Genomic DNA, 13,022 nt, shown 5'->3' with positions numbered 1-13,022 from the left:
CTTTAAATGCTAGTAAAATTCTCTAGTGAGCTTTTCTTTGTTGGGAAGTTTTTAATTATTGATTCAATTTTCTTTTCTAGTAACAAGTCTGTTCAGATTCATATTTCTTTGTGATCCAGTCTTTCTTTTTTTTAAAGATTTTATTTATTTATTTGACAGAGAGAGATCACAAGTGGGCAGAGAGCCAGGCAGAGAGAGAGGGGCGGGAATCAGGCTCCCTGCTAGAGCAGAGAGCCTGACTTGGGGGTGGGGTGGGGGCTGGAATCCTGACCTGAGTGGAAGGCAGAGGCTTTAACCCCCAGAGGCACCCAGGCGCCCCAGTGATCCAGTCTTGATAGGTTGTGTGTTTCTAGGAATGTACTCATTTCCTCCAGGTTTTACAGTCGGTTGGTCTACAGTTGTTCATAATGTTCTCTTATAGTCCTTTTTATTTCTGTAGTATAGGTTGTAATGTCGCCTCTTTCATTTCTGAGTTCAGTTACTTACGTCTCCATTTTTTCTTACTGATCTAAGATTTTGTCAACTTTGTAATGTTTCAACAAACCAAATCACTTTTTTTTTCTATTTTTCTATTTTCTGTTTCATTAATCTCTATTCTAATCTTTACTATTTCCTTCTCTCTGCTAGCTTTGGATTAGCTTTTCTTGTTCTCATTCCTTAAGGTTAAAGTTAGGTTGTTGATCTGAGATCTTTTATAACTATAAATTTCTTAGCACTGCTTTCAGTATGTTACATGTTTGTTTTCATTTGTCTAAAGGTATTTTCGAATTTCCCTTGTAATTTCTTCTTTGATTCATTGGGTTGTTTAAAAGTGTATTAAGTTCTGCATATTTTTGAGTGTTGCACTTGTTTAAGAAACTTCTGCCCCATCTAAATCTAGCTTCCTGGGCGCCTGGGTGGCTCAGTGGGTTAAGCCTCTGCCTTCGGCTCAGGTCATGATCCCGGGGTCCTGGGATCGAGCCCCACATCGGCCTCTCTGCTCAGCAGGGAGCCTGCTTCCTCCTCTCTCTCTCTGCCTGCCTACTTGTGGTCTCTGTCTGTCAAATAAATAAATAAAATCTTAAAATAAATAAATAAATAAATAAATAAATAAATCTAGCTTCCTGATATCCCTGGAACACTATTATGGTCTGCCATGCTTATATATGTTTGCACATGCTATTCTCTCTTTCTGGAAAACCTACCCCTGTCATTCCTCCAAATGAGCATAGCTCAGATATCACATTATTTATGCTCACATTCCCCTCAGTGCATATATCTCTTCATCTTGTTTTGAGATGGCATGGCAGTTCATCTCCTATTGTCTAGACCCTTGGGTCCTCACAAGCAGGCTTCTTGTAGCCTGTTCAGGATTACAACCCCAGCTCCTGTATGGTACCTACAGCATGGTCAGTCAATGTTTGTTTATTTGAATGATTACTTGTATTTTTATGTGCACTGACAAATTTATTTGGTTATATGATTGCTTTTTCTCTTGTTTTTAGGAGATGTTCCTGCTCATATATTTGGCATGACGAAGTTTGGGGATAACATTGAGGATGAATGGTTTATTGTTTATATAGTAAAGCAGATTACAAAGGAATTTCCAGAGTTAGTAGCAAGGTATTAGTTATTTTAATAATCTAAAGGAATTCTCTTGCTGAGACTGACTACATTTTTATCCATTTAGTAAATTTTTTTTTCGGTAATCTGGTGGAGACTGTACAAATTTGAGACATAGATTTTGAAAGTGACTTTGTGTTTTCTACCTTTTCTTTTGTAGTTGTAACTTCCTTTAGTTGAGGAAAAAATTAAAGTACATTGGAGAGCTTAACTTCCAAAATTTTTAAACAAAACCTTCCTATTTTAGTTTTTTAAAAATAATTCTCATTATGAAAGACTAAATACATACAGGGTGCCTGGGTCTCAGTCAGTTGGGCATCTGCCTTCAGCTCAGGTGGTGATCCCAGGGTCTTAGGATCGAGTTCCATGTCAGGCTCACTGCTCAGTGTGGAGTTTGCTTTTCCCTCTGTCCTTCCCCTGACTCATTTTATCTTTCTCTCTCAAATAAATAAAATCTTAAAAAAAAAAAATCTAAATACAGATGGTAGAAAAATCCAAACAATACCAAAAGGTGTACTACAGTTTAAAAAAAATCATAGGAAAAAAAAAATCCCAGTTGTATGTACATATACATATTTTACAAATTTCTTTACAGTGTCTTTCTCTATTATACCTTAACTGTGTATCTTTTTGAGAAATACAGAAAAATTTAACAAAAAATCAGGGAACAGTTATATTGAAAGCAAAGTAGATAATACTGCATTCTAAATGTATTTAAAATGGGAACTGATAGTTCTCTGTAATTACCAAGTTGTGTCAATAGAGGTTGTTTCACCTAATTTTCCATATATTATGCTCATTTTCCTGTCAGTCCCCAAATTGTATTCTGTTCCCCCAACCTCTTCCCCAGCAAAACAAAAAGAAAAACAACTCTGAAAACATTATTATATCAAAATTTCAAACACGAAAGTAGAGAGAATGCACCTGTATGTACTTGTCACACAGCTTCAACAATTTTGTAATTGGACAATTGACATGGGTCAATTCATGGACATTCTTACTTTATCTATACCTTTCCCCTACCCCCCCATTACATAGCAAGATTATTTTAAAGCAAATCACCAACAGTATGCCATTTGGTCTTTAAATACTTTAAGATGTAAATATAAGAGGTAATGCTTATTTTAAATACTACTGTTATTACACCTAAAAATAATTAGCAATAATTTCCCAATAAATGATAGAATTATAAGGAAACAAACACAGAGATACTCGTTTCTATCTGTACATGCATATTAGGGAGAGAGCAATGCCTTTTGTGTGTGGATTCTGATATTTATTTTATTTTTTAAAGATTTTATTTATTTACTTGAGAGAGATGCACACACACACAGAGCATGAGTGGGGGAGGAACAGAGGGAGAGGGAGAAGTAGACTCCCTACCGAGCAGGGAGCCTGATATGGGGCTCCATACCGGGACCCTAGGATCATGATCTGAGCTGAAGGCAGCTGCTGCAGATTCTGATCTGTATTTTATGATGGCTCATACCTACACTAGGCCTGTAAAGCCCTTTCAGTAATAAACATTATTGTCCTAGCAGTTTTTTAAACAAATTAGAAAAATGAAGAACTTCCTCTATCTATGTCTCTAACAAGTTAATCTTCCTTAGGTGGGGCTCTAATCGTTTTCTACCCTGGTTTGAAACCTTTCATTCTTTTTGTGTAGAAAACTAAGTTCATTCTCATTGACTCTGCTTACATTTCTTAAAAATTTATTTATTTATTTATTTGAGAGAGAGCACAAGCAGGGGGAGAGGCAGAGGGAGAGAGAGGGAAAGAGAGAAGCAGACGCTCCACTGAGCAGGGATCCTGATGCAGGGCTCAATCCCAGGCCCTGGGATCATGACCTGAGCTGCAGGCAGACACTTAACCAACTGAGCCACCGAGCCGACCTGACTGCTAACATTTAAAGCTCTTCACAAAATGATATAATTGCGCTTTTTTTTTTTTTTTTTTAAGATTTATTTATTTGAGAGAGAGAAAGAGAGAATGAACAGGAGGGGCAGAGAGAGAGGGAGAGAGAGAATCTCAAGCAGACTCTGTGCTTACAGACTCTGGGAGCCCAACCCAGGAGCCCGATTCAGTTTCACAGCCCTGAGAGCCAAAACCAAGAGCTGGGCACTTAACCGACTGTGCCACCTAAGCGCCCCATAACTGTGCATGTCTAGTCTTGTTTTTTACTAATTGTCATTCTCCAGATATCCACCTTAAATAGCCACCTCCATGATTTTGCTTATACTATTCCCTCTCCCAAGAACATCTCTCCTTTCTTCTTATAGCCACCCATTAAAAGGGAAAAAACCTAGAACAGTATATAAACTATGCTACCTTTTGTGTGACAAGAGGAGAAAATAAGAATTTATATTCCTATTAGCTAAATTATGCATAAGCAATCTCTAGAAGGATAAGCAAGAAATAACAGTGGTTGGAGGGTAAGAAAGAGGCATATAAAGACAAAAGTAGGAAGGAAACTTTTTCATTGTGTAACTTTTTATGTATTTTTTGAAGTCTTACCTATTCAAAAATTTAAATTTAGGGGCACCTGGGTGGTTCAGTTCTCATTAAGCAGCTAGCTCTTGATTTTGGCTCAGGTCATGACCTCAGTATCCTGGGATCGAGCCCCACTAGGCACTGGGCCCAGTGGGAGAACTTGCTTCAGGATTCTCTCTCCCTCTGCCCCTCCACCAGCTCACATGCTTGTGCTTTCTCTCTCTAAAGTAAATAAATAAATCATTAAAAAATTAAAATCTTTTAAAAAATTTTAAATTTAAAAAAGTGATAAAAATGAGTCAAAACAAAAGTATCTCTCAAGGTCCGGGTAACTTCCATAAATGCTTTCCTAATCTTGGCACTAGGTGATTTTTTAAATATTTTTCATATTTTTGTCTGGTGTTATTTATATACTTACTTTTTCTCCTTATCATCTCTTCCAAATCCTCCTTCAATTTTAGAATCTCCTTCAGTACTTCCTTCAGTGTCTTACGTATTATTTGCTTTATTATAATAACCTATATATAGCATGTAGTAAGGTATTTACTAAAATGAAAGAAAAAATATTAGAATAAATGTGTTTTGATTAGTTGAATATATATGCTTTTTGAATGCATAATTGGAATTTCTTTTGCATTAGGATTGAAGACAATGATGGTGAATTCTTGTTAATAGAAGCTGCTGACTTTCTCCCTAAATGGTTGGATCCTGATAATAGTGCCAATAGGGTAAGTATACCCAAATTTGGAAAATTTACAGAGATGAAATCTTGTTGTAACATTTTCCGTATGTACCTAGAGTTTGTCAGTGCCCAGAATAAAAATTAAAATGTCTCATTTTGCAGGTGTTTTTCTACCATGGAGAACTATGCATTATTCCTGCTCCAAGGAAACCTGGAGCAGTGCCCTGGTTACCCACCACACCCCCAACAGTCCCTCAAGCATTGAATATAATCTCAACACACCCAGAAGAAATTTTAGCTTCAGAATCTATACGAGCTGCTGTGAATAGGCGCATCAGAGGGTAAGGAAAATATTTTCATTGTTAGTAAAGGAGTCTTTTGATTTAGTGCAGCTCAAGTCTTACGTTGCATGTAGAATTTCTTTCAGCTAGTTCATTTTCATTTTGTCTTCGTCCTTCATGAAAGTGGCTAACAGATTAAACTTGTGTTCTGGGGCACCTGGGTGACTTAGTCGGTTAAACATCTGCCCCTGGCTTAGGTCATGATCTCAGGTTCTGGGATTGAGCTGCATGTAGGGCTCCCTGCTCAGTGGAGAACCTGCTTCTGCCTCTCCCCCTGCTTGTGCTCGCTCTCGCTTGTGCTTGCTCTCTCTTGCGCTCTCGCTTGCTCTCTCTGTCAAATAAATAAATAAATAAATAAATAAATAAAATCCTTAAAAAAATAGATACACTTGCATGTTTTAAAATTAAGGAATAGATACATCTTTTAATTCTCATTCATAGGTGTTAATATTCTAGTCCCAATATTTTTGCATTTATTTACTTAGATACTGTAGCTAAGTATTATCTATATCCATAGATAAAAATTTTGAGACCAGTAGGAATGAAAATCCAAGGGAGCACAATGTACTCTGTGGTTGTAGGGCAGTGGATGGCATTCTTTGACCTATGTGGTACACTTCAGGCTCTATTCACAAGACAGCCTTTACCTAATAACATATTAGTTTGGCCTTTCATATTTGAGTACCTATTCAATGTTTAGCACCATTCAGGTTTTAACAATATAAAATCTCTTTTAACTTTGCTCAGTATACTTTGTACCATTGTTTTAGAAGAATTAACTCTGATTTTATCCTTGTTCCAAAGAATAGTAGGGTTTTTGTTTTGTCTTTATTGAACAACCTTTTTTTTTTTTTTTAAGAATTTTGTTATTTGGGGCACCTGGGTGGCTCAGTTGGTTGAGCAACTGCATTCGGCTTGGGTCATGATCCTGGAGTCCCAGGATCAAGTCCCGCATCCGCCTCCCAGCTCCGCAGGGAATCTGCTTCTCCCTCTGACCTTCTCACCTCTTATGCTCTCTCTCACTGTCGCTCTCTCAAAAAAATAAATAAAATCTTTAAAAAAAAAAAAAAAGAATTTTGTTATTTATTGTAGACACAGAGAGACACAGCATGGAGTGGGGGGCATAGAAGGAGAGGGAGGAACAGACTCCCCGATGATAAGGACCCCCATGTGGGGCTCAATCCCAGGACCCTAGGATCATGACCTGAGCCAAAAGCAGATGCTTAACCCAGTGAGCCATCCAGGTGCCCCTACTGAACTACCGTAATTCCTTTTCATTATTTTCCACTTTTTCCTACTTTTTCTCTTTCTCTCTCTTCTTTTCAGCAGTTTTTAGTGTATATGGTAGTTTTAATTTCACCTTCCTTGTCATTGTACCTCTTACTCTTGATGAACTAAGACAATATAAGAGGAAGTAAATAGTAGAAGAATTCTAGATGTTTACACATCATAAAATAAAAATGATTATGGGGCACCTGGGTGGCTCAGTCATTGGGCATATGTCTTTGGCTCAGGTTGTGAGCCTGAGGATCAGGATCCAGGGTTCGAGCCCTGCACTGGGCTCCCTGCTCACCGGGAAGCCTGCTTCTCTCCTCTCTCTCCCTTCTCTCTTCCCTGGCTTGTGTTCCCTCTCTCGCTGTCTCTCTGTCAAATAAATTAATAAAATCTTTTAATAAATAAATAAATAAAAATAAATAAAAATGATATGTTGCCTGTCACAGATACCCAGAAAAAATTCAAGCCTCTCTTCATCGCGCACACTGCTTCCTTCCAGCTGGCATTGTAGCAGTGTTAAAGCAGCACCCCAGATTGGTGGCTGCAGGAGTCCAAGCATTTTACCTACGGGACCCCATTGACCTGAGAGCCTGTCGTGTTTTCAAGACTTTCTTGCCTGAAACACGAATAATGACATCGGTAAGATAGCTCTCTTGGTCATTAAGTTTCTATCACTGGAAAGAGAGTAAAACATTATTCTAATTATGCAGTAGAAAAAACTGGAAATAATTCTATTTCCTCATGGCAAGTTAATATACTTTTTTTCTTTTTTCTTTTCTCCCAACCATGGAGGAAGATTTCAAGAGACTTCATTTCCTATTTTATATCTAAATGTTTCTTAGATAGTTTCTGACCATATTTTTCCTATTTTCTTTTCTTCTTAAGAATAAGACATTTCATTTCTTCCAGAGACTTGAGAATTATTCTTTATCTTCTATCCACCTAAATTGCCATATAATGTAACTAATGAGAAGAATTCCATTAGTGATTACTAAAAAGTAGACAGTAAGGTTGGTTTTGTGGCATGTGAACTGTATCTCAATAAAGCTGTTAATAAAAAATGTTGGCAGTGAATAGGTTAGATCTTTGCATTTCATACGAATACAAACTCATAAATAAAATTATGAACTGTGAAATGATAGTCAAATTTTTACTTTCAGGAAGACTCATGTATTTTGTGTTCCAATGTCCAGGTGACTTTCACTAAATGTCTCTATGCACAGTTGGTACAACAAAGGTTTGTGCCAGACCGGCGGAGTGGATACAAGATGCCTCCTCCATCTCATCCCCAGTATCGAGCCCATGAATTGGGCATGAAGTTGGTAATGAACCATAAAATTTTATATTCTTCCTTTAGGTAAAAGGGCTCTTAATGGAGTAGTGGTACAACAAAGGAAGTCTAGAAATATACCTTACTTTTGTGAGAATGTAGTAAAATATGGCATCTTAAACAAGACAGAAAAATGGGGTATTCAGTTAATGATAATAGAACAGCTGTGAAGCTGTCTGAAAAATTAAATGTTGACTTCCTCACACCTATCCCAAAATAAATTCCAGGTGGACCAAATACTTAAGAGAGAACATTGAAACCATAAAATCGGAAAGAAAACACAGGAGAATTTTTGATAATCTGAATAGGAAAGACCTTTTTAAGCCTGACTTAAAACTTGAAGCTATTAAAAATAAAAAGACTGATAAATTTGATTATTAAAGATTAAACATTTCTGGGGCACCTGGGTGTCTCAGTCAGTTAAGCATCCAACTATGATTTTAGCTCAGGTCATGATCTCAGGGTTGCTTAAAATTCTCTCTCTTCCTCTCTCTCTCCTTCTACTCCTCCCTCTCCTAAGGAAAAAAAAAAAAAAAATTAAGCTTTCCTATGGGTGAAAGAAAAACCCCATAACTAAAGTCAAAAGGTAATAAACTTGAAGAAAGTATTATATTTGCAATTTAAATTACAAAGAGCTAATTTATTTAATATATAGAGAGTTCCTATAAGTCAATATGAAAAAAATACTAATTAACAAAAAATGTTCAGAAACTGAACAGAGTCCACAGGAAAGGAAATGCAAATGATTTTTAATCTAAATGTAAGAAAAATGTTAGCCCTCGCTAACATAATAAAAGTAATGCAACTTAAAGCTATAAAACTGTTTTCTATCATTTGGCAAATATCAGAAAGTTTGATAATATATATTGGATTAATGAAAATATATATAGAAGGAGATACTCTCAAACATCATTGATGGGAGTGTGAGTTGATTTAGTGTCTTATAAAAATTTGTGAATATCCATCAGTATATAAATGCACAAACCCTTCTGCTCAGCATTTTTTAACTTCTAGATATTTATCCTCTGTATATTTTAAATGTGTACAAAGATGTATGAGGGTACTCATGACAGCATTATTTGTAGTAGTGTAAAGATTGGAAACCACCTTAATGCCTATTGGTAGGGGAATAGTTAAATTATGGTCTGCCTATGCAGTGAAATGGTTAACTTTGTATGATCATATAAAATGATCTCCAAAGCATATACCTTAGTGAAAAAGCAAGGTTTAGAACAGTATGTTGCCATTTAATGACCAAAGGGATGCAGTAGGATATATAGACACAGACTACACATCTGCTTGAATGCATTTTTACTTCTGAAAAGATATGCAAGAAATTGATAATAGTTTTCTCTAGAATGATCAGGAAATCTCCCTGTCTGACTGACTTTGCCATGCTCACTCATATTTTTTAGTCCAAGGACAATTAAAAATAAGTGATTCCCTTCCTTCCCTTTCCATGTTTAAGACCTTGCTGAACTCATTTATAATTTCTGTTAGACAAGAAACCTTTTAAATGCCTTTTTTTAAGCAAACAAGAGAGTTTAAATTTCTGGTTTTGTAATCAGCAAGAAAAGAAATCTCTTTGAGGAGGACAAGAATGTTTGTATTGTTTGCCTTCCCTTTATAATTTTTAGTAATCTATAGATATTGAAAAACTTGGAAATAGATTTTTCATAAAATTCCAAGTGTTATAAATGTCCATATGCCCATATGTCCAGTCACCTAGATCTTAAGTGTGGCTGAATGGAAAGAAAGTAACTTAATAATGAAAATTCTGTCTATTTCATCTAGGCTCATGGATTTGAGATCTTGTGCTCCAAATTTAGCCCACATTTTTCTAACTCCAAGAAATCCTTCATGACTCCCTCACCACTCTGGGCTGGCTTCCTCGAAAGTCTGAAAAAGAATGATTATTTTAAGGTAGGACTTGCAAAGCACTTGTAAAATTGTACAATCCAGGGAAAATCAAGCTGGTGCATTAGAGTCCTGTGGTCCATATTTAATGTGTAACATGACTATAGAAGTGAGAGTTAAAAAGGACCATTCTAATTCAGTGTTAATGAGGGGGTGGCTATGAACTGTTTTCAGTATTTTAGAAAAACTACTAACATTTATATATATTGTTATTTATACTAACATTTAAGTTGTTTGTATTAGAAGAACAACTTTGGCAAATCATAAGGCAAACATGAAGACACCAAACAGAAAAATGAACAAAGACATAAATTTTAAAAATTACACAAAGAGGGGTGCCTGGGTGGCACAGTGGGTTAAGCCTCTGCCTTTGGCTCAGGTCATGATCTCAGGGTCCTGGGATCGAGACCCACATCAGGCTCTCTGCTCAGCAGGGAGCCTTCTTCCCCTCTCTCTCTGCCTGCCTCTCTGCCTACTTGTGATCTCTCTGGCAAATAAATAAATAAAATCTTGAAAAAAATTATGTAAAGAAAACTAGCACATTTTTCTTAAAATACTCACTCTCATAAGTAGCAAGGCTATACGTCTGAATACAATATGTGAAAAAGTATCTGTGTGATATTTAGTGCTATTGAAGGTGTAGTGAAGTTAATACTCCTATTCACTGCCATAACGTCGCAAATTGATAGAACTTTAACTGGAAAATAAGTTGCTAATGTGTTCCAGAAGCTATAGAAAGGTTCAAAGGTTCAAACTCAGAACTTTAATTTGAATGATGTATTTTAAGGAAACATCCAAGAAGTAGAAAAATTCATTAAGAATATAATGATACAGGAATGGACATTTCTTCAAAGAAGACAGGCCAGTGGCCAACAGATACATGAAAAGATGCTCAACATTACTAATCTTCAGAGAAATGCAAGTCAAAATAACAGTGACATAACACCTCACATCTCTCAGAATGGCCAAAATCTAAAATATAAGAAAAAACAAGTGTTAAAAATAAAAAAAAAGAAACAACAAGTGTTGATGAGGATGTGGAGAGAAAGGAACCCTTGTGCACTGTTGGTGGGAATGCAAACTGGTGCAGCCACTATGGAAAACTGTGGAATTATATGATCCAGTAATTCCACTACTAGTTATTTACCCAAGAAAATGAAAACACTAGTTCAAAGGGATACATGCATTCCTATGTTTATTGCAGCATTATTTAAAGCCAAGATTATTTATAGCCAAGGGAAGCAACCCAGGTGTCCCATCAAGAGATGGATAGGTAAAGAAGATGTGAAAATATATATATATATATATGACTCAGCCATAAAAAACGAAATCTTGCTATTTACAACAACATAGGTGGATCTAGAGGGTAAAATGCTAAGTGAAAAAAGTCAGAGAAAGACAAATACCGTATAATTTCACTCATGCGGAATTCAACAAACCAACTGAACAAAGGAAAAAGGCAAAAAATAGACTCTTAACTCTAGAGAGTAAACTGATGGTTACCAGAGGGAAGGTGGGGGGATACGTGAAATAGGTGAAATAGGGGAATTACGAGGACACTTACTGTGATGAGCACTGAGTAATGTAGAGAATTGTTGAATCACTATATTGTATCCCTGAAGCTAATAGAGAACTGTAGGCTAACTGTATTGGAATTAAAATTTTTTAAAACATGGTGATACAAAGACTGTAGCAATATGGAAAGGTGCTTATGATATTGTAGTCTATTTTTGAAAGAATATAAAATACTAAGTATGAATGCCAAAATAAACATAATTGTGAAAAGCAGGAGTGGTAGTTAAAGTGGGATTATGCTATTTTGGGATCTATTTGTACTTTGTTTTATAAATTAATTACTAATCAATTATTTATTAATAACTAATTAAATATTAGAAAATGGTAGAAGGGGCGCCTGGGTGGCTCAGTGGGTTAAAGCCTCTGCCTTCGGCTCAGGTCATGATCCCAGGGTCCTGGGATTGAGCCCCGCTTCAGGCTCTCTGCTCGGCAGGGAGCCTGCTTCCTCCTCTCTCTCTGCCTGCCTCTCTGCCTACTTGTGATCTCTGTCTGTCAAATAAATAAATAAAATTAAAAAAAAAAAAAGAAAATGGTAGAAAATCTTCCATATTGGAAAGAGGTCCTTAATGGTGAAAAGAATTAGGAACTACTACATATAGCTGAGTGCCCTTATTTGGAGAAACTAGAGCCCAAAAAGGTACATTAGTGACAAAACAGAGTTTGGACTCAAGCCTCATGATTTCTAAACAATGTATCACACACTGCCTCCCTGAAAATTGCTGGTGAGCAAATTATTTTAATGATAGCATGTAAATAACGTTCTGATAGGCCTTTTTTTTTTTTTTTTAAGGGACTGATAGAAGGTTCTGCTGAGTACCAGGCAAGGCTAGAAATGGCAAAGAACTACTTCCAACTGTCAGTAAACCGATCAGAAAGGTGAGTTCATCGCTACGTAACCATGGCAGCAGAGTGGTGACCTGCTGGAAGTTAAGGAGTTCCTCACTCTTGAGATAGTTGTAGAAGTTGGAGTTGCCGTATTTAAAGAGTTAATGGCAGGATCATGATTGCTGAAGGGCTGAATTGGGGGAGAGGAGATTTTGCTACAGATCACCGGGTCTGGCACCTGTCGTCGTCATTATCGTCATCTAATGGCTAACATTTATTGGTAATTGTAATGTATAGGCCACTTTAATTTGTTATATCTCTCTTACAGTCCTATGAAATAAGTATGATTATTGTTCCCTGTTTACAGCAGAGAAGCTGAAGCCAAGAGAGATTAAGTAGTTTGCCAAAGGTCACACCGCTAATAAGTGACAGATACAGGATTTGAACTCAGGCAGTCTGATAATGAGCATATGCTTGATTCCTATTGGAGCCCTTGGTTGAGTCTGGCTACTTTTAGGTAGGTCTGAACCACAGGATAAAGCACATATTCCTCTTTCAAATCAAATCTCATTCTGACCTGCCATACATTTCCTGGGGTAAGAAGGAAATGAGCACAAGATTGGGAGGAAGTGGCACCCCTCTTTAAAATTTAATAAAACCGAGGTCTCATAATGGTGGCATAACGTATCTAACTAACCCCTGCCAACTGTAATTATAAACTTTGGTGAGACTATAAGAAACAGTTATTTGAAGACACAATAGAACAACAAAATAAGGCAAAAATTGAAGGAAATAGGACCTAAAAGAAGATCACAGTAGATGGTGGTCCACATTATCTGAGTTGTCTTCCTGAGGTCACCACCTAGTTAGTGCAGCACCAAGGAAAAAATAGAGCTCTAGCAGAAAACCTCAGTCTTATTGAGCTCAGGAATCAAAGGTCAGAATTTGAGTATGGGAAAAACTTCAATTTGTGTGTACAGAATTG

The 13,022-nt window shown here is 36.6% G+C and overlaps 1 protein-coding gene across 2 annotated transcripts in view; it reads left to right on the top strand.

Moving 5' to 3' along the window:
* ECD (ecdysoneless cell cycle regulator) overlaps positions 1–13,022 on the top strand; it is a 30,962-nt gene that overhangs the window by 3,545 nt on the left and 14,395 nt on the right. For both annotated transcript variants that reach the window (XM_059397733.1, XM_059397734.1), the window contains exons 3-9: positions 1,485–1,602; positions 4,733–4,820; positions 4,937–5,115; positions 6,837–7,029; positions 7,584–7,712; positions 9,515–9,643; positions 12,003–12,088. In XM_059397733.1, the coding sequence (XP_059253716.1) occupies positions 1,485–1,602; positions 4,733–4,820; positions 4,937–5,115; positions 6,837–7,029; positions 7,584–7,712; positions 9,515–9,643; positions 12,003–12,088 (922 nt within the window). The remainder of the gene's footprint in view (positions 1–1,484; positions 1,603–4,732; positions 4,821–4,936; positions 5,116–6,836; positions 7,030–7,583; positions 7,713–9,514; positions 9,644–12,002; positions 12,089–13,022) is intronic.

Source organism: Mustela nigripes, chromosome 4, assembly GCF_022355385.1.
Source record: "Mustela nigripes isolate SB6536 chromosome 4, MUSNIG.SB6536, whole genome shotgun sequence".
Lineage (NCBI taxonomy): Eukaryota > Metazoa > Chordata > Mammalia > Carnivora > Mustelidae > Mustela > Mustela nigripes.
The sequence above is the reverse complement of the archived record's forward strand: the minus strand, read 5'-3'. Positions and strand labels throughout refer to the sequence as shown.